The sequence below is a fragment of the Erithacus rubecula genome, assembly GCF_903797595.1.
Source record: "Erithacus rubecula genome assembly, chromosome: 17".
NCBI lineage: Eukaryota > Metazoa > Chordata > Aves > Passeriformes > Muscicapidae > Erithacus > Erithacus rubecula.
This window is the reverse complement of record NC_136669.1, coordinates 6787809-6814104: the sequence shown is the minus strand read 5'-3', so window position 1 is coordinate 6814104 and position 26296 is coordinate 6787809. Positions and strand designations below refer to the sequence as shown.

At 53.1% G+C, this 26296-nt stretch overlaps 3 protein-coding genes across 6 annotated transcripts; 1 reads left to right on the top strand and 2 right to left on the bottom strand.

Moving 5' to 3' along the window:
- Positions 1-38: 38 nt before the first annotated feature.
- SMCR8 (SMCR8-C9orf72 complex subunit) lies at positions 39-8866 on the bottom strand. Its single transcript, XM_079320592.1, has 2 exons — positions 6388-8866; positions 39-4455 (listed from the first exon to the last, which is right to left on the bottom strand). The coding sequence occupies exons 1-2, from the start codon at positions 8721-8723 to the stop codon at positions 4002-4004; spliced, it is 2790 nt and encodes a 929-aa protein (XP_079176718.1). The 5' UTR covers positions 8724-8866; the 3' UTR covers positions 39-4001.
- A 94-nt stretch (positions 8867-8960) lies between these two features.
- TOP3A (DNA topoisomerase III alpha) lies at positions 8961-20490 on the top strand. Of its 3 annotated transcripts, none has more exons than XM_079320591.1 (20): positions 8961-9209; positions 9775-10101; positions 11413-11472; positions 12006-12079; positions 12695-12770; positions 13296-13404; positions 13653-13796; positions 14271-14441; positions 14663-14763; positions 14897-14971; positions 15078-15160; positions 15280-15487; positions 15637-15822; positions 15990-16119; positions 16453-16566; positions 16646-16811; positions 17222-17365; positions 17644-17766; positions 17998-18701; positions 19616-20490. In XM_079320591.1, the coding sequence occupies exons 2-20, from the start codon at positions 9922-9924 to the stop codon at positions 19792-19794; spliced, it is 3027 nt and encodes a 1008-aa protein (XP_079176717.1). In that variant the 5' UTR covers positions 8961-9209; positions 9775-9921; the 3' UTR covers positions 19795-20490. The 3 variants fall into 3 exon arrangements, with proteins under 3 accessions (XP_079176717.1, XP_079176716.1, XP_079176715.1); XM_079320590.1 differs by having other exon boundaries at positions 9036-9170; positions 9876-10101; XM_079320589.1 differs by having other exon boundaries at positions 9082-9209; positions 9876-10101.
- Positions 20491-21513: 1023 nt separating this feature from the next.
- On the bottom strand, positions 21514-26290 carry MIEF2 (mitochondrial elongation factor 2). 2 transcript variants are annotated; one of them, XM_079320595.1, is made up of 4 exons: positions 26237-26290; positions 25524-25698; positions 24897-25068; positions 21514-23893 (listed from the first exon to the last, which is right to left on the bottom strand). In XM_079320595.1, the coding sequence occupies exons 2-4, from the start codon at positions 25689-25691 to the stop codon at positions 22848-22850; spliced, it is 1386 nt and encodes a 461-aa protein (XP_079176721.1). In that variant the 5' UTR covers positions 25692-25698; positions 26237-26290; the 3' UTR covers positions 21514-22847. The 2 variants fall into 2 exon arrangements, with proteins under 2 accessions (XP_079176721.1, XP_079176720.1); XM_079320594.1 differs by lacking the exon at positions 26237-26290 and adding an exon at positions 26043-26225.
- Positions 26291-26296: the final 6 nt, after the last annotated feature.

Genomic DNA, 26296 nt, shown 5'->3' with positions numbered 1-26296 from the left:
CACACTCGCCCTAACTACTGACGCAAGCATCCGGCACGCACAGGCACACACACGGAACTCAACATGCAGGAATAGGATACAGTGCTTTTAAAATAAGATGAGAATTCATCACAGCCTCCTGGCAGCCCTCAGAGGCAGCTCCGAGCCCAGCCCCATCCCCGTGCCAGCAGCCGTGCCGCTGGCAGGGCTGGGTACCCTGCTTCTGCCTTCCAGTTCAATCCGTCTCGGGGAGCAGTGGCTGGGGGGTTTGGGAGCCCTCCAGCATCGGGGTGCAGTTTGGTGCTCTGACATTGTGCTCTGGGGCAGCCTGGGCAGCTCCCTGAATTCCCTCAGACCCTGTTACAGGAGCCTTCTCACTGTGCTACTGCTACAAGCCCTGGGTTCTGCCCAGCTCCCAGAATCTGCAGGGTAGGGTGGTCCCCACCACCAGACCAGGGGGCTCAGGACCTTCACACTCAATAAAACCCAAAGAACTGGCCTGGGGGCAAGAGCCATCAGCTCTTACCCCTGGAGTGCCTCTCCCACCATGGTGAATATTGCTAGAATATAGGCAGCTCCTCCCTGCCGAGGCAAGGCAGCTATGGAACTGCTCAGAAATGATTGCTATCAGATGAAAGGAAATCTGAGCACTGTTCTCTGAGAAATGAAACCTTTGTAGGGTTAAGATCACCTACAGCTATGGCTGACCCTCCCGGGGTGGGAGCTGGAAGCAGAGGGTTAGTGGAGAGCAGAGCAGGGGGCTCTCTGAGCAGCTGGGAAGAGCAGGAGTGGGAATGGGGAGCTCTCCCTCCTGGCCGGGGCAAACTTCTGCTCTGATGAATTCTCGGTCGGGGGAACACCCCCTGTCCCGGCAGCGAGGGAGGAGCCAGCGCGGCCGTGCGGGAGCGGGGACATGCTGGGCTGGCAGCACTCACGGAAGCAGGGACTGGCCATGCAGGGCACTGCTGGCTCTGGCAGCTGCAAGGCTGGTGAGGATGGCACTGCCCCTGCCAGGAACCCGCCCTGCTCCTCGTGGAAGGATGGCTCAGGCAAGACGACGACACACGTGCCAGGCCTCATGGCAGGAGCTATCAGTGCAAAGGTTGTGGCTCGTTGTTAGTCTGTGAATATCAGAAACCAGTGAGGTACCACACCAGAGATGGGGGAAAGTCCTAAAGTGCCAATACAGGGATCTGTACTGTACAGGAGCAGAAGAACAGAGACAGAGAAATTACAGAGGAAAGAGGAATTCAGCTCCCAAACACCAGCTGTGCTTGGAATCCCCCCAGTTTCTGCCACCACAAGCAGAGAGGGCTCCAAATGCTCTGAGGTGCCACAGCCCGGTGTTAACTCCCCCTTTTCCAGTCCAAGTTCAGAGGTGACACTGCTGAGAGGAGGACAAGCACTCCAGGGCGTGTTTCTCACAGCTCCCAGTTGCAGATAATCCCAGAGCTCCCGTTGGGAATCGGGTGATGTTCCAGCCAAGCCCCCGGGGCATCCTCCCCAGTCAGAGCTGCTTTGTGGCAGAGAGGTGGAGCAGGTCAGACAGGTGGTAATGCAAGTATTGCTCAACACAGCCTTGAATATCAGATACTACAGGTTGGACAGAGGGAGCAAGAAGTGAGTTATTTATCAATTTATGAGCACAGCTGAACACCACAGGTCGAGACCACTGTGACTAAGATGAGCCACCACGAATCATCTCTCCCACTCCATGCTGGAGGAAGATGTGAGTGAGTCAGCAGGAAAAAAGTCTATCCCTCCCTCCCTCCTTAAACCCAAACAGCACTAGGTTATTTTTCAGCAGGAAACAAGCTCCTGCTTTGAGCACTGCTCCAGAGCAGGATGCTGGGAGCTTTCATCTGCCTGGTGTCACCTTCATTACTCATCTACCCAGACACCTCTTCCCCCAGGGAATCTCACCTCAGCTTTAGTGTGGAAGTCTGGGTGTGCATGAATCAACCAGGGGGCACCTTGAGTCACTTCAGGAAGAAGCCAAATTGATGGACACGGAGGCCTTTCACCAGCACTCAGTTCACGTGAGACAGGAGGGTACAGGCAGGACAGGAAAAGGCTTTAAACATGCTGTAAAGGTGAGCAGCCCCAGAGAGACACTGCTCACCTTCAGCAAAGGCCACACCACACTGCTTCCAACCACAACCTCAAAACACCACCACGAGCAACCCCTGACCCAGGCAATCCCTCTGGAGAGAACCACGAGACCAACTTGGCTGAGCCACCACAAACAGCAATAACCTTAAAAACAACTTTTCTGCCCTGTTGGTTTATACCCCAGAGAGCCCTTTCCAGGAGAGAGGAGGAGGTGGCACAATCCTGAGGCACAGATGCTGGTGCAAAACGACAGCCTCTCCAAGGAGCCTCCCTGCCTCCAGGACATGGTTTTGGAGTACAGGTCTCACAGCAAGTCTCAATGGGGTCTAAGCCATGCTGGGGAACCTCAGGCTGTACAGAGAAAACTCCCAGGCTCAGAAAGAAGATCACACTCATCTCAAAAGCTGCCTCACATTATCACCTTAAACAGAAGTTTTAAAAAAAACAAAAACAACAAACCAAAGTACAGATCAGCTCTTGTAGGATCTTAGCTGTTCTCACTCCATAATCAGCATTAAAAAGAATTAAAACCAAGATTATCTTTCCTAGCAAGATTTTTCTTACCTTAGGGGGCTGCTACTGCCACGTGGCACTGAGCAGAGCAGCCTGGGCCCAGCATCACCTACGAGACTCCAGAGGAAAGTGCTGCACCTGGGCTCAAAGCTTTCAGCACCAGGAACAATCTGGGAGTGTCACTGTGTTGGTGATACATCCTTTATGGCACAGAAGCTTTGAAAGGAAAAGTTCTCAGTACCCAGGTTCAGAAAGCAGCAATTCTGCCCTATCCAGAGCCACCCAGGAGCCCTGGGAGAGGTAGTCAGGACACGACAATGGCTCAGCCAGGAGCAGCACGCAGCAATGCCCAGCCCTGTTTTACCACAAAGCACAAATGCCAACTCCCCAACAAAAAAAATATAAAAATAATAAACTATTATGGATACAACACAGAATCCAGTACATTCATCCCCGATCTCTCCTCCCCAGCCAGGCAGCCCATGGCAACAGCCTGCTGTCTCACAGCGTGGCTCCAGCTAAATCACATGGCTTCCCCACCACAAAAAGCACCTAAAAAGAGGGTTCTCACCCTCATTCAGTTCCCTTCTCTCTTTAGAAAGCCACCCCTGTCCTCACACGCTCTGAGGATTCCCAGTGTCCCTCCAGCCTGCTCAGCTTGCCCAGTAAATGGGACATGACAAATGAACAAGGCACAGTGCTCTACATTCACAGCGGCCGGCGCCTCGGGCTCGCCAGCCTTAGGGAGTGCTTCCACCTTCCTGCTTTGAACAAAGCTGGGAGAACCTGGGAAACCCTTTCTGGAAAGAAGCACACATGCCTCTGCTGTGCTGCCACTCACCCAGGAACAACCTATCCTGGGAAGTGCCCAGAAACTTAGAAAGTGCAGGAGGGGACACCAAGCACTGTGGCTGTGCACAGATCTGTGAGCTGCCACCTCTAAGCTACACTCACAGGACAGACACATCAGTGGATACAAAACTTCACACCGCCTTTACACCTCTGGTCACAGCCCTGGCTCTGTGGAAGGGACTGACAGTGCTCAGGGTTCTGGCAGAAGCATGCAGGACACTGTGCTATATGGGGGGCTGCACACCAGTCAGTATTGACCCCTGAGTAGCCCACCTCCCCTCATGACATCACCCCCTGGGATGCTGCTGTGACCCACTTTAACAGTGCCTCTTCTAACATTTACAGAGTGCCCAATGGTTTATGTGATGGAACAGCTATGCTTTTGGCTAGAGGGAACAGCCAGAAATCTGCTCCTGCAGACCTGGATTTCTGCAGAGCAGAGACACCAACACCTCAGCCCCTCCCAGATGTGTGAGAGCTACTGCGGCGGCAATGTCAAGCACGGATGAGCTCTGTCAGACCCCGAGCAGGCAGCCTGTGCAAGGCTAGATTTTGTACAAAAAGCTGGGAACATAGTCAAATCTGAGCAGGGGGTTCCCCCCCTGCCCCGGTTCCTGAATGTAGTGCAGCTTCAGCAGCTCGGCCAGGTACTGCACGATTTTGATATCTTCATTGGCAAGGCCCAGCTGAAGCTTTAGGAAGTTCATCCTGCGATTCACAACGGATTCCTCCGGTTCCCTTTCGCTGATGGGAAGGTGCAAATGATGGCAGAAGGTGAAGAGGAAGGCTTTAGAGCACAGCTGGGTGAGGATGCTTTGGACGTGCATGTAGTAGGTGCTGCCACGCTTGATCTGGGTGCGGTGGTCGGCCAGCCGGGCCACCACGCTGCCCTTGTAGAGGGGGCAGCGCAGGGTCTTGCTGTCGGCGTCCAGGATGCTCAGGTAGCGGCTGTAGCGGCTCAGGGCGTGCAGCACGTTCACCCCGGCAGGGGACGCTGCCCTGGAACGGCAACAGAGAGGTCACGCCTGGAGGGGAGCTGCAGTTAAGCAGCAGGGTGTGTCCCCGCCCTGTAGCCTGTGTAGTTTCTCTCGAGTTGGTGCAAGAGATCTGTGGGTGAGTAAAGACTAGGGGGGGACAAATTGGCTCTCCAGCCTGCCACATCCCAAAGAAACCTCGATTCCCTGCATCACTACATGCCCTGATTCATACTACAGCATAAACCACCACGCTTCAGCTCAGCTTCCTCCCTCAACGACATGGAGAGGGAGTGATTGGATATCTCTGGTGAACAGACACATCTACAGCAGCTGGAAGCCTCGCAATGTGACTCAGAAACCCAAAGCAGTCCCCCTCTTCAACAATTGCCTTGGGAGGACGCTGCTCTGAGGTGGTCGAAGCCCTGAGTGGAGCAGAACCTTCTGAATTTCCTAAAAGACAGAACCATCCTTAACCCACAACATTCCGTGGCTGAGCCTGGCTATTTGGCATTCAGGTGCAAACCCACAGCATGCTCACAAATTACCCACCAAGCTTCACCTAATGTTATTGAAATGCAAATTACAAGCCTACACAAACCCTTCAGCTCCTCCATTCTTTATGGTGATAGTTGCTGGGCAGAGATACAGCTCCCAGCCTCAACTGGGAGCCCCAGCTGCTGAAGGGGCTGTCCCTGTGCCCAGGTATCACCTGGCCTTAGGAAACACAAGATCCTTACTGGAATAAATAGCTCAGCCTCTAAATTCCTTCCCAAAGCCCTCCTACAAATGGTTTGTGGAGAGCACCCACATTAAAATGAACACTTAATTAACATTCCACGGAGGAGAGCTGAAAGGACTGACACATGTTACAAGCAGTTCTTAAATAAAGATTTCTGCTTACAAAAATTGCATCTAACCGCAAACATTGAGCAATGAGTAAACACTTGGGGTTTTTAAAAACCTCACTGACAGACAGAGAGCTTGTGAGCAGCTGTTGGCAGAGCTGTCATCTTGCCACACAAGCATAGAAATGAGAGCAAACCCAGTCTGGGATAATTTCACCATCCACATTCCCCCAGCAATACAATGCTCTGCAGCTCAGAAAGCAGGTTTCTGGGTTTTCATTTCCCTGCTGTTTACAAACACTCCTGCAGGAGCTGTTCCAGCCCTGAGCTCTGAGCACTGTCTGCCATTCTGACTCATGTTTTCCACACTGGTGACAGCAATGGTCACTCCCTGCCATACCTGCACCCAAAGCACATCCTGGAACACACAAAAATATATTTTTTGTAACATCAACAAGGGCAGGGCCCTTGAACTGAGCAAACACTCTTTGCTAATATGAGCTGTGAAGCCAGAGTTCAGGACTGGGTGTTGGGAAGGGGCACTTGGTTTTGGGACAGTTCTCACCCTAAGGAGAGGTTCCTACGACCCCAATACTGCTCCTGCACAGCTCCAGAGGCCTTTCTTCACCAGCCCAGACCAAGGTGCTGCATGCCAATTCTGACCTACAGATCTCATCACCTCCTCAATAGCTCCACAAGAAAAAACTCTTCAGCACAGCACCATTTACCCTAAAATTCCAGCTAGAAACGTGAAAAGAGTTCCTGTGGGAAATGGCAAAGCAGAACACACAAGGGACTCCAGGAACACTTGTATCACATCATCCAGGAAAGCTCATCAGGACTCAGCAGTTTGCTCTCTGCTTTGCCAGGCAAAAACCTCCTGGCCAAGTAACTCACCTGAGTTAGGCAGCAAGTGCCCAGCAGATGTTTTAAACCTTAACTCCCAAGTGAGGCTGGATACAAAGAGACACCTCTACTCCTTTTCCAAAATAAATGGCATCAGCTGTGTTGGTAATTATGAAACTCAGCCTGCACACCCACTGCCCTCTCAGATGAAGTTCTTACCACACACCTCAACCCTATTAAAGCAACCAGATCCTTGCATTTACCTCTGGAGTCCAATCAACTTCCACTTCTGGAAATCCACCAAGTGCAGAGCGGAGGTGACCCAGTGCTTCACGGGCTTGGCGTACACGCCGCAGTTGGGCACGAAGATGGAGAGCGCCGTCACGAGCTTCTTGACCATGGTCTCATCCTCCCCCAGCACGACCAGGGTCCTCCCGCTGAGCAGGGAGTAGATGGCGGGGTGGGCGAAGGGGTACTGGCGGATAAAGCGCAGCGCGTTCTGCCCCGCCCTCTTCCTGTGCTTCTCCCCGGCCGCGCAGCCCAGGTGGGCGGGAGAGGGGGTCCTGTCGGAGCACGTGGAGGCGGCGCTGCTGATGTAGCTGGTGGAGTCCGAGCACTCGTCCAGGCTGCTCTTACTCACCTCCCTGCTGCCCGTCAGGTAGCGTGAGTCGAGCTCGTAGGGCAGGAGTCCCCCCGAGAGGCCGTCGTGCGAGGGGAAGCCCCCGCGCAGCCCCGGCTCTGCCGGCCGGTACGGCTGCGGGGGGATCCGCACCACCCCGTCCTCCTCGCACGGCTTCTGCCCCAGCTCGGCCAGCGGCTCCAGGAAGCTGGGGCTCTCCTTCCCGATACAGCAGGCAGCATCCACCTGCACTAAGCTTTCCTGCTTGGAGATGTCGTCCTGCCCGTCGTCGACGCCCGGGTTCAGTCTGGGGGTGAAGCGAAGGCCTCCCTCGTCGTCATCCGCGTAGGGCTCCTCGTTAATGGCACTTGGGTAGCTCGCTTTGAAATCCTCCGGGATGAGGGACTCGGAGGGACACGTGCTGAGCACCTCGATGCTGTCCTCGCTGACCGTGCGCCGGCTGCCCACCTTGCTCCGCCCCGCCTGGGGGCTGGCCATGACGGGCAGGCTGGCCTGGCTCTCCGATTTCGGCAGCCCAGACCCCGACTTCTCCGTTCCCAGCACCTCGATGCTCTCCCCGCTACTGATGCTGCCTTTGATATCTGCATCCAGATAGTCCAGGTTCTCCTGGTGCTCAGACATCACCGACTCAGACATTTTGGGTTCTTCAGAGTCCTCCATTTCCTGCTCCATCTTGATGGGCACGCACTCCACACTGGACTTGTAGGAGCCCAGGCTGATGATCACTTTAGGAGCATGGGACTCTTCCGAACACTTTTCATCTACGGCACCTTGGTCGAGCCCCTGGCAGCCTCTGTACTGTTTCTCAGGAGGTTTCTCATCCAGGAAAGACACATCCTCAAAGAGGAAATTGGTGACAGTCTGTTGCTTTAGGAGAGCCCGGCTGATCTGCTCTGTCAGGAGGTAACACACATCACCTCGAAAAGTCCTCTCGATATGGTGCAACTGGTCAAGGGTCTGGGTGAAAAAATAAACATCACAGAGTTCCTCCAGTGTCTTCAGCTTCTTGTCAAAGCACTTGGCAGACTTGGCCTTGATGAGTTTGGGGGTGTAGGATGGCACGTGGGTGTAAAGGTGAGTTTCACCGGGCTCAGACGCAGTGGGGTCCTGATCACTGCCCACGTCAGCCCGTTCCAGGGCACACTCTGGCTCGTAGGGGTGGAATTCAGAGTCCTTCAGCTTCCTGTAGGGATATGACCGGATTTGCCTCAGCAGGTCTTGGTGCTCGATGATTGACTTTTCCACACTGGCCAGTTCGTTGGCCTTCTCAATGGCCTGGGTTGTGTAATACCCCTTGTCGTTGGCTTTCTTCTGCTGCTCAGTCTCGTTGTGCAGGACAGTCCTGGTGTAGTCAAGATCTTTCAGTTTCTTTTCCAGTTCGTTGGCAAAAGCTTTCCGGTTCCCCGTCTTCAGGCATTCGGAGGCTTTGGAGAACTCGGTGGAGAGTTCCTGAAACTGCTGCATGATTTTGTGCTCGTCAGCAGAAATATAGGCCATGCAGAAGGGCCTCACAAAGCCCCTGGCTTCCAGGTCATACAGGGTCAAGTGGTGCACGTAGGCAAAGGCCCCTTCCTTGGAGTCCCCCAGCACCACCTTGGAATCCTCCACAAAGTTCAGCTTCGGGTAGGCAGAGCCGGGAGGGTGCCCCACGAAGGATGCCTGGTAATCCACAGACATGATCCGCAGGGAAAAATAATTGAGATCGAAGGTGCCCGACACTTTGGCATCGTCGGGGATGGTCAAGAGGGGCTGGGGCCCCACTTGCTCCGAGAACTCGGAGATGAGGATGAAGTCCCGGGTGAACTTGGAGCCGGCGACCTTGGCCCAGGGGTTGGCGCCCTGGCCGGAGAAGGGGAACAGCGGCACCGAGTACTCCTCGGGCAGGGGCGGCTCGCGGTACAGATCATCCTCCAGCTCCTCCTCCCTGGTGAAGGCCACCACATCAGGGGCGCTGATCATATTTCCCGCAGGACGGGACCGACATGGAGCAGCGACGCGCCCCCGGTCCCCCCGCCACCGCCGGGCCCCGCGGGAGGCACCGGCGCAGCCCCAGCCCGGCCCCGCCGCTGCCGCAGCCCCGTGTCCCCCTCACGCCGCCGCCATGGCCGGAGCCACCGCCTCCTCACGGCCCCGCAGCCATCTTGGAGTCACATGACGCGCGGCCTCCGACCCCGCCGGCAGGAAGCGACGCCGCCTCCTCCTCCTCTTCCTCAGCTGCAGTTGTTTATTTTTACCGCCGTCGCTCTTTGTCGTTACCGACCCCGGAACGGGCCCAGCGGCGACGGAAAAGGGGGAAAACCAAGGCGGAGCGGCGGCAGGAGGGGGACACTTCGGGCACCGCGGGGCATCTCGGGAGTTGTAGTTCCCTGTCCCTGCTGCGGCTGCGCTTTGCGGCAGGACGTGACGGTGAGGGGGAGCGACAGCGGAGCGCGGGAGATCTGGGAGGTGAGGGGGGACCGGGGGGAGAAGGGCGAAAGGAAAGGGAAAAGTCTGCCCTGGGGAAGGGACAGTCCCAGGGGGGATCAGGAATGGCGAGGGGGCTGCGCTGCCCCGCGGAAGGGACAGTCTGAGGGGGATCAGAGGTGGGAAGGGGCCTGGTGTGTCCTGGGGAAGGGACAGCCCCGGGGGGAATCAGCCCCGGGGGGGATCAGCCCCGGGGGGAATCAGCCCCGGGTAAGGGACAGTCCCGGGGGGGATCAGCCCCGGGTAAGGGACAGCCCCGGGTAAGGGACAGCGCCGGGGGGGATCAGCCCCGGGTAAGGGACAGCCCCAGGGGGGATCAGCCCCGGGTAAGGGACAGCCCCGGGGGGGATCAGCCCCGGGTAAGGGACAGCCCCGGGTAAGGGATCAGCCCCGGGTAAGGGATCAGCCCCGGGTAAGGGATCAGCCCCGGGTAAGGGATCAGGGGTGACGAGGGGACTGCCCTGCCCCAGCCGTGGGGGAGAGGGCAGCCCCAGCCCGGCAGGAGATGGTCGAGGGACCCCCCACACACACACAGCTGTATCTGGAGCGGGGTGACGCCTTCTCCATCCCCGTGCGGCTCCGAGGGGCTGCCCTGAGCCTCCCGCGGTGACACCGGCGGTGACAGCAGCCATCTCCCCATCCCCACAGGACCCGGGCCGCGGAGCAGCAGCATGCCCCGGCCTCTCCTCCTGTGATGAACCTCTGCGTGCGGCTGTTTCCCAGGGGCACCATGCTGCCCCAGCCCTGGCGCTTCTTCTCGCGGGCTGCGGACGACCTGGCGCTGCAGAGGATCCGCAAGGTGCTCTGCGTGGCGGAGAAGAACGATGCTGCCCGAGGGATCGCTGAGCTGCTCTCCAATAGCAGGATGCGGCGGGTAGGAGCGCCCCACCCACACCGTGCGCCGAGACAGGGCTGGCTGGGGAGGGTCCGTGTGGTGTGTGGCACTGTCGGCAGAGCTTGGCGTGGACACTTCATATCAGCACGTTTGGCACTGTTTTTGCCACAAGAATGGCTTTGATCTGTGGACCACTTGCCCAAATGTATTTGAGAGTCTCAGGTTCTTGTGGTTTAAGTCCCCCTTAGCTCCTCCTGCTCCCCCTTCCCCAGGCACTGAGCTCCATGGTGAGGGCTCCCTGGTCATTGCTGGATTAGCAGTGCATGACAAGGGCTTCAGAAACTGACACTGTCCATTGGCATGCATTTCCCTGTCTAAAAGCACCACTTCTGTAGCATCAGCAAGTGACAGGGGTTTACTGGAGGTCACCAAATAAAGCAAAAATGTGCTGTGGTTTGGAGAAGAAAAATTCAAAGATTTTTACTCCCTGCTGCTCTGGTAACAGTTTGCATAATCACCAAACTAAGGAATTTCCAAACTAAGGTGCTACTAGACTAGAATCAGAGAGTCACTGAGGCTGAAAAAGACCTCTGAGATTATTGAGTCCAACCCATTATCCCCACCTTGGCACCCACACCAGAGCACTGAGTGCCACATCCAGATGTTCCTTGAACACCTCCAGGGGTGGTGACTCCACCACCCCCTGGGCACTTCCAATGCTTGATAACCCTTTCCATGAAGAAATTCTTCCTGATGTCCAACCTACACCTTCCCTGGCACAGCCTGAGGCTGTTTCCTCTCATCACCTGAGAAAAGAACCTGACCCCCATGTGGCTCCAAACTCCTTTATTTGAATATTGGGCACTGACAGTCCCAAAGCATTGTCCTGCTTCTGTAAAAAAAGCAGCAAATACACAATCTAGAAACTTCCATGAGTCCCAGTTAGGTGGGGGATAGCCTTAGGGACACTCCTTGTCACTTGGAATAAGATAGGAGTTTGTCAGGAGTTTCTGAGCACTGGCCAACCCCATTAACTAAATCAGTTCCTCATTATTTATGGGGAGATAACCCTGGGACCACCTTCAGGAATGGTTTAAAATCCTCTTACATTGGAAATCACCATTTCAGTGTCTCCATAAATGATACAGGACATTTCCATCCTCTTGCTGCAATTCCCATTAGCTCCAGTACCTGGTTTTCCTTTGCCATGTGCCTCTTGTACTCCATCCCAGTGTGGATGAAACAAGGTGGGATGAATTTGTTTCCTATTAAAAAATTGAATTAAAAAAAAATTAAGAATTTGTGTCCTGTTAAAAACCAGAAACTCAGGAATTCTCCTTTTCCTTCCAGAGAGAAGGGTTTTCCAAGTTCAACAAGATCTATGAATATGACTACCAGATGTTTGGCCAGGTAAGAGTTTTCTCTCAATCTGTTGCTGAATTAATGAAGTACAAATACTAATTAATAAAAACCATTTGTCAGGCTTCAGCCATGGGGATGTTCTGTCTAAAGAGGAGGAAACATCAAATGTTGTTTTCTTGGCTCAACCACCTGTTTTGTTGCTCTAAATCTTTTGATTTTCTGGTTTTGTGTCAGTTAAAAATATGTTGCTGTTTAGAATTGGGAGCTTCCTACACAAATTGAGGATAAAGCCATGGATTGAGCTTGCTATGATGTATTAGTTTTGGTTGCCCCAGCCCTGGAAGTGTCCAAGGCCAGGTTGGATGGGGCTTGGAGCAGCCTAGGACAGAAGAAGGTGTCCCTGCCCTTGGCAGGGAAGGCACTGGGTGGGCTTTAAGATCCCTCCTAACCCAGACCATTTTGGGATTAACAGGAGAAAGGTGTTACTAATCTTGTAAATTGAGAACTAAGGGGAGATTTTGGGGCTGTGGGTAGTTTTTGGTGAGTGATGGGCATTAATTTCCTTGCTTTATCTCTTGCAGAAAGTTACCATGGTGATGACATCTGTGTCAGGACATTTACTGGCTCATGATTTTATCATGCCATTTCGCAAATGGTTGGTACCTCGTGCCCCTGTCACTTCCTGCCCCTCACAGGAGGGGCCTGTCACCTCCTGCTCTCATCCTTGACACTGCAGGCACCTCCTTGACACATCCTTGGGACACTACAAGCTCAAAGACAAAGGGGCAGGGAGGGATTCTGACTCAGAGCAGGGTGATGAGTTCCAAATTGTATAGAAAATATCCAAAATACTGTTTCAAATTCCTGTCTTCAGTGTGCTAAAATCCCCTGAAGACATAATGCTGGTTAAAATACATCAAGGCAGACACAGGGAATTAAACTGATTCCAGAATGGGATGGTTTTGTGCTCTTTGTTCAGTTGGGAGCTGTTCTGGGAAGAAAGGTGCTTTGTCTGCCTTACCTCCTTCTGTACTCTGGGCTTCAAACAGGAGAAGCTGCTTGTTGCCTGCCAGATTTGCTGTTTTCTCTGGCTGGTTTTTCATTCTGTTGCTTTTAAATGTTACTCAGCATCTCATGTGAATTATCTGTTGCCTGAAACAAGGGCTGTAATAAAATACATTAATTCCAGTACTTAGACAACACCAGTTGGTGTCTCACAAATGGGGTTTTAGTTTATGTCACACACACACATTTCTCCTCTCTTTTCCAGGCATAGCTGCAACCCTTTAGCTCTTTTTGATGCTGAAATTGAGAAGTATTGCCCTGAAAATTACCTGGATATCAAGGTACATCATAGTTAAGACTTTGAAACTGAGCTCAGGGGTTGGTTCAACAAATATTGTCCCACACAGAAGGATGATCTTACCTTTGTCCTTAACATCCACATTTCTGTAGTGTAGCAGATTCCTCCTACATTTCCTAGGACTATAAATGCTGTTCATTTGTGACACTGAAACTCTTGTTCATGTACAAGTAGTGCAATGAAGGAACAGCTAAAAACAGAAATGTTTTTTTCCAACAAGGTGGAATTGATGATTGTGTCTCAGCTTTACAGAAAAAGATATTTTTAGAAAACAGATTGTGGTACAACCTGCTCCAAGCCAAAGTTTTTAACAGAATTAGATGTAAATAAATGAGTCAATTCTTTTGAAAGCTGCCTGATCTCCCGAGACACACAATTACAAAATGCTATTGCAAAAACCCATCTCCATGGATACACATTGCATTTCGTGTTCAGTGAGTCATTCTGAAATGAAATGACAGAGCAAGTGGCCTGGAATGTTCTCCCTGTGTTGTTTTTCTCCTCTCAGAGAACCCTTGAACGAGAAATCCAGCAGTGCCAAGCCCTGGTGATCTGGACTGACTGTGATCGAGAAGGAGAGAACATTGGCTTTGAGATCATCCACGTGTGCAAAGCTGGTGTGTATCTTCATCAGTCTGAATTCCATTAATGGTTTAATAACTCCTTGAGCAGAGGCAAATTCTCCATTTTATTGTGTGCAGATTAAATGCTGACTAATTCTAATAAAACATGTGGCTGTGATAGACCAGAAGTGCATCCAGCTGTTGAAAAGCTGTAGAATCAGTTGACAGCACGCTCTCTCAATAGCTGCTTTTTAGTTGCTCTTTTCATTGTGTTTGAGTCACTCTGATTTCTCTTCTGGCAGTAAAGCCAAACCTCCAGGTTTTCCGAGCTCGGTTCTCTGAGATCACACTTCATGCTGTCACATCAGCCTGTGAGAACCTCACCCAGCCCGACCAAAAAACCAGCGACGCCGTCGACGTCAGGCAGGAGCTGGACCTCAGGATAGGCACGTAAACTTCTGTTACTGTAACCTCAACACAAGGCAGAAATGCCCTCTGTAGTCTCCTAAACCTGGTTTTTAGATCAGATAGGACTAAATGACATCGTATATTTATGGAAATGTGCTCTTTGAATCAGAATATCATCAACTGCCCAGATCAAGTCCAACCTGTGACTGATCCCTTCCTTGTAAACCAGACAAGAGCACTGAATGCCACATCCAGTTGTTTCTTAAGCATCTGACTCCATCACCTCCCTAAGGCAGTCCATTCCAAAGTTTAAAAGCCTCTTCTGTGTAGAAATTCCTCTTGAAAAGAGGAAATTTCTCCTTGGAGCAAATATTAAATTTATAGCCCGTGCAGCACTGACAAGCTTCTTCAACTGAGTATTAAACAGAATAAAATTAATGCTCAGAGTATTAAAAAGATCTGAAGTGCTGTGATTATCATTCAACATTGTTGTGCCCATTTTGTTTCCTCAGGTGCTGCCTTCACCAGATTCCAGACTCTGAGGCTGCAGAAGATCTTCCCTGATATTTTAGCAGATCAGCTGATCAGCTATGGCAGCTGCCAGTTCCCAACACTGGGATTTGTAGTTGAACGCTTTAAAGCCATCCAGGCCTTTGTTCCTGAAGCCTTCTATAAAATTAAAGGTAATTTTAGCTGTTTGGGGAAACAGAGTCCTGGGCTCTATCTTCAAGGGTTTGATGTGGATAGAAAGGAAAAACATTAAAGCAACTAATACAAAACACTGCAGAGGTGGTTTCCTCTTTCTCTGCCACAACCCCTGAGCAGAGCTGGAAGGTTTCCAAGTTCCTTTGTGGTATTTCCATTTTGTGGCTTCTCTATCAGCCAGCTCTGTTGTCCATCACAGTGACCCACGACCATGAAGATGGCAGCGTGGTCTTCAACTGGAAGAGGAACCGGCTCTTCAATCACACGGCGTGCCTGGTCCTTTACCAGATGTGTATGGAGGTAGGAAAGCTTGTAAACAGTTGCATAATCCAGACTCAGCCAAACATTCCCTGTATCTGTCTTGTTCAAGACTTCTAAAAAACAGTTTGTGTAAACTCCTGAAGGAGATGTGGGTTTTGCTTATTCTGTTTAGGATCCGGTAGCAACTGTTGTTGATGTTGTGAGCAAGCCAAAGAGCAAATGGAGGCCCTTGCCCCTGGACACTGTGGTATGTTTGAACTCTGGAATGGTTTCTCTGAAAAGAGCTTTGAACAGATGTTTTACTCTGAATTATCCACTAATACTTTTGGGTTTTCTGGCTCTTCCCAATGCAGGAACTGGAAAAACTGGCTTCCCGCAAACTGAAAATAAATGCAAAGGAAACGATGACAATAGCAGAAAAACTCTATACTAAAGGGTAAGAAAGCAAGACTTGGCTTGGTTAACTTAATTCTTTGAAATCTAAATGGCCTTTTGTTTGAAATGGGAAACATCTTGGAGCAACTCAAAAAGTGCTCTCCTATCTTTCTTGCTAAGGTTCATTAGTTACCCTCGAACTGAGACCAACATTTTCCCCAAGGAGCTGAACCTCTCTGCTTTGGTAGAACAGCAAACACAGGACCCAAACTGGGGACAGTTTGCACAGAGGATTTTGGAGCAGGGTGGGCCAACCCCTCGGAGTGGAACCAAATCCGATCAGGCTCACCCTCCCATTCACCCCACAAAATACACCAGCAACCTGCAGGTGGGTGCAACCAGAGTGAAGTGATGGGTTAATAAAGATAAAAGACTTAATATGTTCATTAGCACAAAATCCTCACCCGAGGTCCCACTGATTTTGTGATGTCTTGTTAACTTGGGGGGCCACTGACCCTTCTCACTGTTGGATCTCAGGGCAATGAGCAGAGACTCTATGAATTCATCGTGCGCCACTTCTTGGCTTGCTGCTCTCAAGATGCCAAAGGACAGGAAACAACTGTGGAGATCGACATTGCCAATGAGCAGTTCATTGCTCAAGGACTCATGATTCTGGCCCGAAATTACCTGGAAGTGTATCCCTATGACAAGTGGAGTGATAAGGTAATCCCCTTGACTAACACAAGTGGAGAGGCTAAAGTAGCACTTCACTGCCAACTTCTGACCTCTCTGCAAAAGAGCTTTTGACCATTTCTGGCTGTTGGACTCAGAGCCTTTGTCCCGAGTGAATGGACCAGGAAGAAGTTCAAAGAGATTCTCCTTCCCTTCAGGTTATCCCGCTGTATCAGAAGGGATCTCGCTTTCAGCCCAGCACAGTAGAGATGGTGGATGGGGAAACCAGTCCTCCCTTGCTCCTCACAGAAGCAGATCTCATTGCTCTCATGGAAAAACATGGCATTGGTCAGTACTGGGAAGTGTGGCCTCTTGCTCTTAGCAGAGGGAATTCTCTCTAGGGAAATCTCCAAATGTTGCTGCAGATAAGAAATTACTTAAATGTGCAGAAAAAAGGGATATAGAGGGCAAAGTCCAAACATCCTCAGGAGCTGCAGGGCACCTCCAGTACCCAGGGAGATGGGCAATTTGGAGTCTAGGCTGTGCCACCACCACCGTGCTGGCCTCAGTGCCAGTGGGGCATGAGGACAGTGTTGCTCCTCACCATAACTTGTGTCCTTGTCCCTGGGCAGGGGAGGTCTGTTCTTGTCCCTGGTCTGACTGACATCTCTCTGCCTCCAGGGACTGATGCCACCCACGCCGAGCACATCGAGACGATCAAGACGCGGATGTACGTGGGGCTGACGGCAGATCAGCGCTTCCTGCCCGGCCAGCTGGGCATGGGGCTGGTGGAAGGTGAGGGGAGAGCTCTTACAAAGGTGGCAGAGTCCTTACTCACTCCTTCATTTCACTTACCATTCCACATATTCCTCAGGCTATGATTCCATGGGCTATGAGATGTCCAAGCCTGACCTTCGAGCTGAGCTGGAGGCTGATCTAAAACTGATCTGTGAGGGCAAGAAAGACAAATCTGTAGTGTTGCATCAGCAGGTCCAAAAGTACAAGCAAGTCTTCATTGAAGCTGTGGCCAGAGCCAACAAGTGAGTACTGTCTTTGCCCTCTTCCTTTTGCTTTGCTCTGCTGGGAGGTGCTGGCTGCTCATCTGGGGCTCAGTCTGGAGTGGGGGATCCTGTCACACTGTTTCCCTGGAGCTCTGCCCCCTGTGTGTAGGCATTTGCATGGGAAGGGATGACTCGCAGCCTGGCACCCTGTCAGGAGTTCCTGCCAGCTAAGGGTTTAAATCAGGATGAGCAGTTAAGATTAAATTTGGGGATGGCAACATGCACTGACCTCTGATGTTGTACCCACACCTTTCCTGTTCCAGAAACGTGGTGCTGAGTCAATGTGCTCATGGAGAATCTCAGAGGGGCTGTGTGGGGGCTCTGAGTCACTGCAGCACTTGATTGTTCCTTGTAGAGACACCCAGGATACTCTGCTTGTTTCTTTACAGGTTGGACCAGGCCCTTGCTCAGTATCTTGGAGAAGCTGCAGAAGTTCCAGAGCAGGATGAGGTGTACCCAGAAACGCCCGTTTCTGTTCGGAAATGTCCCCAGTGCAACAGTGACATGGTCCTGAAGACCCGGAAGAACGGCGGGTTGGTGACCTTCCCTCTTGTAGCCTCTTGTGTTGGTTTGTGTTTCTCCAGGCATTTCTTTACCTCCTTTGGTAAAAGCTTGGAAACCTTGGGCTGCAGTTTGCTGACTCCACCAGCTACATGAGCTGTGTGGACTCAGCTGAATCTCTTGTCAAGTAGGCATTTCCCCAGTAAAATTGCAGTTTTGACAATTTCTGATGGCTGAGAAGACACAAGAATGGATCCCCAACTGTCTTGAGTTTGCCTCTTCCTCATCCAGTGCCTCTGTCCCACGGCAGGTTCTATCTCAGCTGCATGGGCTATCCAGCCTGTAAAACTGCAGTCTGGTTCCCTGATTTTGTGCTGGATGTGACCAGGGATGAGAGCATCTGTGATGTGTGTAAACCCCATCCAGTTCACAGGTAGGTCATGCCAGTTATCCCTTGTTGGACATTGGGGCAGAGACTTCCATGGGCTAGGCTGGGCAACTATTTTCCTTTCCAGTCTTGGAAAGCTGGAGTAGCACTTGGCTTGGTGATGGAAAGGAGTTTGGCCTCCATATAACAGAATCAAAACAATAAATAAAAGTTCAAGTATAAATTGAGGTCTGTTGGTGAGAAACTGGGAGACTTTGACTCTTCCTTTCCTTGCAGACTGAAGTTTAAGTTCAAGAAAGGCAGCGTTCCCCCTGTGATGCCCTTGGAGTTCATTGGCTGCATTGGAGGCTGTGATGAGATGCTGAAAGAACTTTTGGACCTCAAATACTTGCACAGATCATCCCAACCTGCATCATCCACCACGCAGCCTGGGCATCACCTGCAGGCCAACCACTCACTGAACAGAGGCAGCAGTGAAACCAGGCAAGCCAGGGGCACCTCAAACCTGGCACGGGGACACCTGCTCTCCATCAACTCCTCCAGGACCCCCAGGGCTGCTCCTGCAGCTGCTGCAGACGATGGGAATGCCGTGGTGTGCAACTGCGGCAGCGAGGCGCTGCTGCTGACCGTGCGCAAGGAGGGGCCCAACAGGGGCCGCCAGTTCTACAAGTGCAGCTCCAGCACCTGCAACTTCTTCCTCTGGGCTGATGAGCAGCCACAGGACAGAAGCTCCACCCTGCTCCAGCCCACTGCTGGGAGAGCCCCAGCGGGATTGCAGCGCCCAGGAGGAGGGAGAGAGCCCCTGGGCAGCAGCAGCTCGGATGCTGGGGGTGTGACAGTGTGCAGGTGTGAGCAGCCCGCCGTGACTCGCACCGTGCAGAAGGACGGGCCCAACAAGGGCAGGCAGTTCCACACCTGCCCCAAGCCCCGGGAGCAGCAGTGTGGATTCTTCCAGTGGGCAGATGAGAACGTGGCACCAGGTATGGCCGGGCTGGGGGCACACACAGGGCGTGGGGGCTGTTCTCAAGCTGAACTAAAGGAACTGCCTCAGTGGAGGCCACAAAGGTGGTGAGGGGTCTGGGACATCTCTCATGAGGAAAGACTAAGAGAGCTGGTCATGTTTAGTTTAGAGAAGAGCGAGAGGGGAATCTCATTAATGCATGTAAATATTCCTGAGGTGAGTGCTAAGATGGTGCCAGACTTTTTTTGGCGACAGGATGAGGAGCAATGGCCAGAAACTAAAACACAAGAAGTTTGACCTCAACGTGAGGGAGAACTTCTTTACATTAAAGGTGGCAGAGCTCTAGAACAGCTGCCCAGGGAGGTGATAGAGTGTCCCTCTGTGAAGATATTCAAACCCACCTGGCATGCCAGGGAAACTGTGCTGCTTGCTCTGCTCTAGTTTAGGAGTACAGGGAAAGGGCAAGTCATTCTGGAGCTTTGATCAGAGATGAAACTGTGTGGAGAGATGCTGAAAACAAAAACAAATGACAATGACAAAATAAGGATGCAAAAGAGAGAACTGATAACCAGGTCCCAGAGAAGGAGGTGTGGTCTGTGAGAGATCCTTCTCCTCAGACGTTTGTGCCTAAAGGGGTAAAATCGAGTTTTCAAAACTACTTGGAGCCCAAGTTCTTCTCTGCCATGTTTTGTTTCTGCTTCACCTGCAGACCAGAGCATGCAAGCAGGCAGATCAGCTTCTGACATGTGCTGTTCCCACATGTCTCTAATGCTGCAGGAGAAATGGGTAACATTTCACTGTTCAGACAAGTCTGAAGCAAGTGCAGGTTCAGGAATAATCTGAGAATTCTTGATCTGCTATTTTGAACTTAACCTTGTGTTTCTCAACTACTTCTGTTTTCAAAGATCCTTAATTCAAGTTGTTTATCTCTAGGCTCTTCTGAAGGTGACTCTTTGAACCACTTTGGCAGCAATGGATACTCCAGAGGGTTGGGAAGCAAGGCCAAGAGACCAGGCAGTGTCTCCTCAGGATCTGCTGCCAAGAAACCACGGACCTGCAGCATTTGCCACCAGCCTGGGCACACGAGGAAAAACTGCCCTCAGAACCACTGAGAGGCTGCCAGGAGCAGGGTTGTGAACTGCTGCAGGAGCCACCTCTACCACAAGGAACTGGGCTCTGGGAACAAGTTCATTGAGTGTTTTTTTGGAGGGCTGGTTGTAGGCTGCTCATGCCAGGGAATGCCAATTGTTACAGCAAGGGTTCAACCAGTTTAGAAAAGTGGTTCCACTCACAGCTTTTGTTTCCAGCTGCTCTTCTGCTGAGCAGATTGGGAAAGTCTGAACATTTCAAGGAAGCACTTGGAAGATGAGTCTGTGGAGAAAACTGCACTGGATCGTCCCCCTGCACCATCCTGGTGGTTGTTCCTGGCCTTTCCCTGCAGGGAAGAGCTGGATCAGGGCCACCAGGACAGACACCAGGGCTACTGAACTCTGCTCAGTCCCTGGCTTTCCACAGTGTGGAATTTAAATTCCCTTCTAAGTTGATGTTACCTGAGCAACATTCCCCCTTTTTTCACTCTTACCTGGGTTGTCCCTGCCAGTGAAGGAAGGTCAGGTGGGATCTGGTGCTTGCCCTGGGAGGAGCTTCAGCTGCAGGGCTCAGGAAAAGTCTTCATTTTAGATGGTTCCTGAATTTGAAGACAAGTTCTTCCTCAGACTTTGAGACCTCCCTTTGTGATGCTGCTAGCTAATGAAAGTTATTCTTGTCAAACTAATAAGTTTCTTATTAAATATTATTTAAATTTTAAATTTGGTGCAGTGACAACTCTGCCTAATGATTTCTTCCTACATAAAACAGTGAAGCTTTTACTGTATAAGCATCCAGCCAAATCTTGCTCTTTCCAATCACTGGAACAATAGAGGAGCTTTCTTGGCAGAAACTCCCTGGAGTAATTTAAAAGTGAGCTACAAAGAGATGGGAAAAGTGGTTTTTATCTCACCAGCTGCATCTGCTGACCTGGGACAGAGCTGGCTGAGCTGAAGAGAAGCTCTGTTTTCCTCTTCTGAGTTCAGACTGAACTCCCTGGGAAGCCAGGCTGCCTCTTCCCTCACTGCTGGGACTTCCTCTGTTCATCAAAGGAGGGAGACCTGCAGGATTCCTGTGTGCTGTGCTGCCAGGACCTCCAGTGCTGCTCAGGATCCTGCTCCTGGGCACAGTGCTGGGGTCAGCACTGAGGGGACAGGCAGAAGTCTGGAGCACTTTAAGGGCAGCTGGAAGCACAGGTCTGAAAGAGAACCTGAAACCCTGGAGCAGTCCATTGCTATCAGGTCTGAATCCATGCAGAAAGTCAGGAGAATTTGGATTGCATTTCCCTGTAGCCTTCACTCCCACCATTAATAGCTATGGCCTAAAAATACACACCCTGGGCCAAAATAACAGGATTATGAGGCTTTGGAATGCAGTCACTGAGCCAAGGCAGGGCAGCAGCCTGGCCAGCCACCTTGGAATGGCAACAGCAGTGGGAAGCAGCTGGGCAGGACACAGGGAGCAGGTTAAACCTTGCTGCTGGATCAGCCAGGACCAGCTTTAGGAGTCTCACCCTGCTCAATGCTCAGCTGAGCCCTGCAAGTGGGACAAGCTCAGTGTTCAGACAGCTCCCACACTGCTGCCAGGCACTCTGTGGGTCCAGGGCTTTGGAAGAAGAGACTTTGCAGGATGGGATCTGACCATCAGCAAGGACACCCTGGGTGGTTCCCAGGAAGGCCACCACAGCCTGGGGGTCACCAGCCCTTACCAGAAGGAAGGAGACAAGAGAGAGCTGACACCAGAGAACCAGTGTGCACAGGGAAGGTTTATTCTCATCACTAACACCTGGGAAGTGGTTTGGAGGAACAAAGTAATTGTCAGACTGGGAGGAAAAGCAGGTTTTTTTCCTCCCATAAACATGATAGCTGTAAAGAAAATTAAACCACAACAGCTGCTCACAGTGAAGTCCACAGGATTCCTCCAGCCCCACCCGCGTGCAAAACCAGCTCTTCCCATTAAATACAAGAATATAAATTCCTTTTCTCTGGGACTAGAGCCAGACCAAACCCTACTAGCAGCCACTCAAAGGAAAGAAAAAACAAAACAACAAAATACCCAAACAAAATATATCTTCTTAATAAAGAGCATAAACCACTTCAGTTCTTGCAAGCACTCTGCTCACAACATCATTCCTGCCCTGCTTCCCCACCCCATACTGTGGGGCTCCAGGGAAAAAGGACCTCAAGACAGCAGCAATAAATGTGTGAAAAGGTGATCAGACAGACCAGGAGGGGACACAGTACCTGCAGACAGACACTGGCAGCCACCCACCCACCAGGGAGAGGAAACAGCCCTGCTGCAGCCTCCAGCTGAAACCAGGAGCTTCCCCAGAGCCAGCAGCACTTTCTCAGGACATCTTCCAGCAAAACACTGCATGGGACAAGGGCCCCTCTTCGGGGCAGCATCAACACTGTCAGAACAAACTAGGTAGGGCTGAGCTCGCCCCTTCTGGCAGCTGGAAGGGTTTCCAAGGAATAAACCCCCAGCCCCATTTGCTATGGCTGTACCATCCACACCACACCAGCCATCCAGCACCCAGACAACCACCCAGATCACCCACAGGGCTTATTTTGGATTGGCAAAATCCTCCAGGTGGGTGAGGCTCCCCCCCACCCCAAGTGCTGGCACAGTGAGGCCACGAGGGGTGCTGGTGACAGGACCAACCCAGGACGTGGCACCTGAGGGGTCTGCAGGACACAGCAGCAGGAAGGGGCTGCTCCCCTCCAGCTCCAGCTGGTCTCAGAGCATGAGGGGAACCTGACAGCTGGGACAGGCAGAGGACACTGGGAGCCAGAGACCAAACATGCTTCACTGGGCTCCCAGCAGACTGAACTCATGTGTGGTGTGGGCTGCCCTCACCCCAGGTTCAGCAGAGCCTTTGAGCCAAGGGCTCCTTCTGCCAGCACCCACCTCTGCTCAGGCACGTTTTATTCACACAAGAACCTTTTTTTTTTTTTGTCATAAAGTGCAAGAACTTTGCCTTTTACTGACTAGTCGACTAGAAGCATCACAGCCCTCAGAGCGGGGAGCAGCAGGCGGGGGAGCAACACCCCAGGTTCAGGAGCTCCCAACACACCAGTCACTTCAGCAGGACCTCTGGCTCAGATATGGCCCTGTAGAGCACAAAACCCATCTCATCAATTTCCTCTTCCAAGAGCCCGGAGAACAGGTTGATTTTGGGGTTGAAATAAGAAGGCAGGACTCCTTTCTCTAGTGAGGCCACCAGCTCCTCCAGCACCTGCTGGAACCTGTCAGCAAGGCTTTCCTCTGCCCAGTCCGAGGCAGTGTCACTGAGGTGCAGGATGACGTGGGTCACAGGGCTGCCACCCAGTTTGTGCAGGCTGGGCTGGCTCCTGCAGACGGCCTGCAGGATGCGCAGGCAGAGCTGCCGAGCCCCGGAGTCACCAGCATCCAGCTCCTTCACCCTCGACACCTCTGCCCTGTAAAAGCTCTCCAGCCAGAGGTTTTCCACCAGTCCTTCAGGAGGAACGGACAGAAGAACCTTGTCCTCCATTTCCACCACTGGGAAAAGGGTGATGCTCAGCTCAACCTGATCGTGTTTGACTTCCAGCTTGAGCTCCCGGGAGGCCACCACAGGGTGGATGGCACAGCCCAGCAGGCCACCGATGGCAGGCCAGTTGATGGAGGCCACCAGCAGCTTGTGGAGGGTCTCGTTGATCACGCTGGAGGAGAGGTACCGACCCACAATGAACCTGTCCCAGGGGCTGCACCCACGAGGGAAATACCCCAGATCGATCCTCTTGATCATCCAGTACTCGGGGTTCCTCACCACGGTGTCCTCTCCAGAGATGAGGCTCCAGAGCCCGGTGTCAAGGACCACTGGGAGCATGAGGTGGATGTTGTCAGCTGCCAGGACCTCGAGGCCATCGAGCAGGGCTCCGCTGAGGAAGAGGCGGCCGAAGGGCAGCTCCGGGAACTTGCTGCGCAGGAAGTTCTGCAGTTGGGTGCAGATGCTCCTGGCCAGCTGTGGGACAAGGGACGCTTGGATCTCGGGCACGGCCAGCTGGCTGCTGTGGGACATGAGCTTCTCCTGCAGCGTGAGGCAGCGCAGGGGGCTGGGCTTGACCTGAGGATCCCCCAGAGGGGCAGAGCAGCCCCTGGGCTCTGTGAGAAGGGAAAGAAGTCACAGCTCTGAGCACATCACCAGAAACCCTCAGCAGCAGAGGGGAAGACATGAGTTGGGTGCCCAACTCTCAGCCCATTCCTCTGGAGGTGACACTGACCTCACCAAGGGCCCTTGTTGAGCCCACTGATGTTAACAGCATTTCTCAGCCATGCAAAGCCCAAACCACCCCCAAAACCTGACTGTTCCCAGCCTCATTCCTCAGGCAGAGATGGGAACCAGGCAAAGAACTTGCTGCCAGGGTCAGAGAATCACAGAACAGGCCGAGTTGGAAAGGACCCACGAAAATTATCTAACTCCTGGCCCTGCAGACACCCCAACAATCCCACCCTATCCCTGAGTGTTGTCCAAATGCTCCTGGAGCTCAAACAACCCTAGGGCCATGACCGTTCTCTGGGGAGCCTGGTCAGTGCCCCACCACCCTCTGGGGGAAAAACTTTTTTCTTAAAATCCAGCCTAAACCTCCCCTAAAACAGCTCCTCCTGTTCCCCCATGTCCTGTCACTGGTCATCAGAGAAACCAGTGCCTGCCCCTCCACCTCCTCACACGAGGATCCCACAAACAATCCTGCTCTGGGTCCAGTATCTCAGGACATGCCCTGGGCCGAGCTGGGCCAGTTTCCCAGTTGGAAAAACGCCATCTCCATGGGCAGCCAGACAAGGCAGCCTTTGTCTGCAGCAGCTCCCGAGCACACCTTCCTACAGGCAGAGCTGACCCAGAAAAAGAGCACAGCCACCACTGCTCCAGAGAAAACCCCAACAGCCCCCCCCTCCCCCAGCACTGGCTGGGGTACTCCAGCTGTCATCAGAGCTCCTGTTTCCACAGGCATTGCCTAAAAAGGGGCCGTGGCTCGGGAGCCTCCCAGGAGGGCAGGCTCAGTCGGGTCGGCTTTCCGGACACTGAGCTAAAAATAACGCAGAGCTCTCGGCACGGCCACCGGAGCACACCAAGGTGATCCTGCTGGCTGGGCACTGGGAGCCTCACCTGGCACCACAGGCTGAGCTGGGGAGAGCAGAGGCTCGCTGAGGTCTTCCCTTCTCTGCTTCTTGGGGGGTTTTGGTGTTGTCTTGACCAAGTCCTGCCAGCTCTCCTCCAGGGACTTCTGCTCAGCTTTGGGATCGCCCTCATCCCGAGGGCTGGTGGCTCGGTCGATCAGCTGGAGGGAAGGAAAACCCAAGAGGACAAGTTGTTATCTTTGTTTTCCATGAATTATGGGTGACAGCAGCCCCTCTGGAGCACACACACTGGGGGAAAGCCCCACCAAAGGCTTTTGCTCAGAAAAACACCCAGTTTGGGGGGACACAAATGCACACATCATCTTCCTGCAGGTTTCACATGGCAAACAGATACCCAAATACAAATTAAGGCCCAGGCCTTTTGGGATGGGATACTGGACCCCAAATGCCCCAGGCAAAAGGAGCATGGATATATGGTCCCATAGGGTGGGAGCAGGCAGCTTCACACCCATGGCACTGCTGCCAGCACCAGTGGCATTTGTGCCATATGCAAGGAACCAGCTCAGGAGCAGATACTGAAGTTTGGGGCACATCTTGCCCCGCCACACTGGGGCCAACCCAGCTCTCCTGAGCATCTTCCCGTTCTCAGCCTTACCCTCTTGACGGCCAGCGTGGCGATGGCCAGCACGGCCGCGCCGCTGACGCCCAGCACCAGCCTGGCGTTGGCCAAGAGCACATCGAACACGCTGCCCAGCCCGTCGATGACACTGCCCAGCCCGCCGTTCTCCTGCCGCCTGCCCCGCTGCTGCCAAAACGCCGCCATGGTCGCCCTGCGGAGAACAGGAGTGTCACCCCGGGCTGGAAGATCTGTCTCTCCGCGACAGGCACAGCCGCAGGGCGGGAGGGTTCGGGGAACAAAGGGTTCCGCTGGCCCGCTTTCCTCCGGGACAAAGGCTCCCGCCGCCGCCGGGACACCTGGGTGCGGCGAGGGAGCAAGGGTCACCCGGGAAGGGGCACAGCAGGAAAGGGACACCCCAGTGAGCCGGCACCGCCGGGAAGGGACACCCCAGGGAAGGAAGGGACACCCCAGCGAGCGGGCACCGCCGGGAAGGGACACCCCAGGGAAGGAAGGGACAGCCCGGAGAAGGGTCACCCGCTCCCCACCCGGCCCTACCGGAAAGCCTCGCGGGGCACCGGCGGCGCTGGGGCAGTACCTCGGGAAGGGAGCCCCCCTGTCCCCACTGACCGAGGGGAGGCGGCAGCAGAACCGGGACTGGCACCAGAAACGGGACCAGAACCGGGACCGGGACTAGCCCGGGACCAGCCCGGGCCCGGCGCTGCCCCCGCGCGCCCCCGCCCCGCGCCCACCGCGCGCCCCCGGCGCGGCCTCAGCCAATGGGGGCGCTGCGCGGCGCGGTCCCGCCCACC

Coding starts and splice junctions, on each gene's coding strand:
- SMCR8 (XM_079320592.1), bottom strand. CDS start 8,723: ATGATCAGCGCCCCTGATGTGGTGGCCTTCACCAGGGAGGAGGAGCTG. Junction 4,456..6,387: donor AAGTTGATTGGACTCCAGAG/GTAAATGCAAGG, acceptor TTGCCGTTCCAG/GGCAGCGTCCCCTGCCGGGG.
- TOP3A (XM_079320591.1), top strand. CDS start 9,922: ATGAACCTCTGCGTGCGGCTGTTTCCCAGGGGCACCATGCTGCCCCAG. Junction 15,161..15,279: donor GAAAAACTCTATACTAAAGG/GTAAGAAAGCAA, acceptor TTTCTTGCTAAG/GTTCATTAGTTACCCTCGAA. Junction 15,488..15,636: donor AATACACCAGCAACCTGCAG/GTGGGTGCAACC, acceptor GTTGGATCTCAG/GGCAATGAGCAGAGACTCTA.
- MIEF2 (XM_079320595.1), bottom strand. CDS start 25,691: ATGGCGGCGTTTTGGCAGCAGCGGGGCAGGCGGCAGGAGAACGGCGGG. Junction 25,069..25,523: donor CCACGCTGGCCGTCAAGAGG/GTAAGGCTGAGA, acceptor CCTTCCCTCCAG/CTGATCGACCGAGCCACCAG. Junction 23,894..24,896: donor AGCTCAGCCTGTGGTGCCAG/GTGAGGCTCCCA, acceptor CCCTTCTCACAG/AGCCCAGGGGCTGCTCTGCC.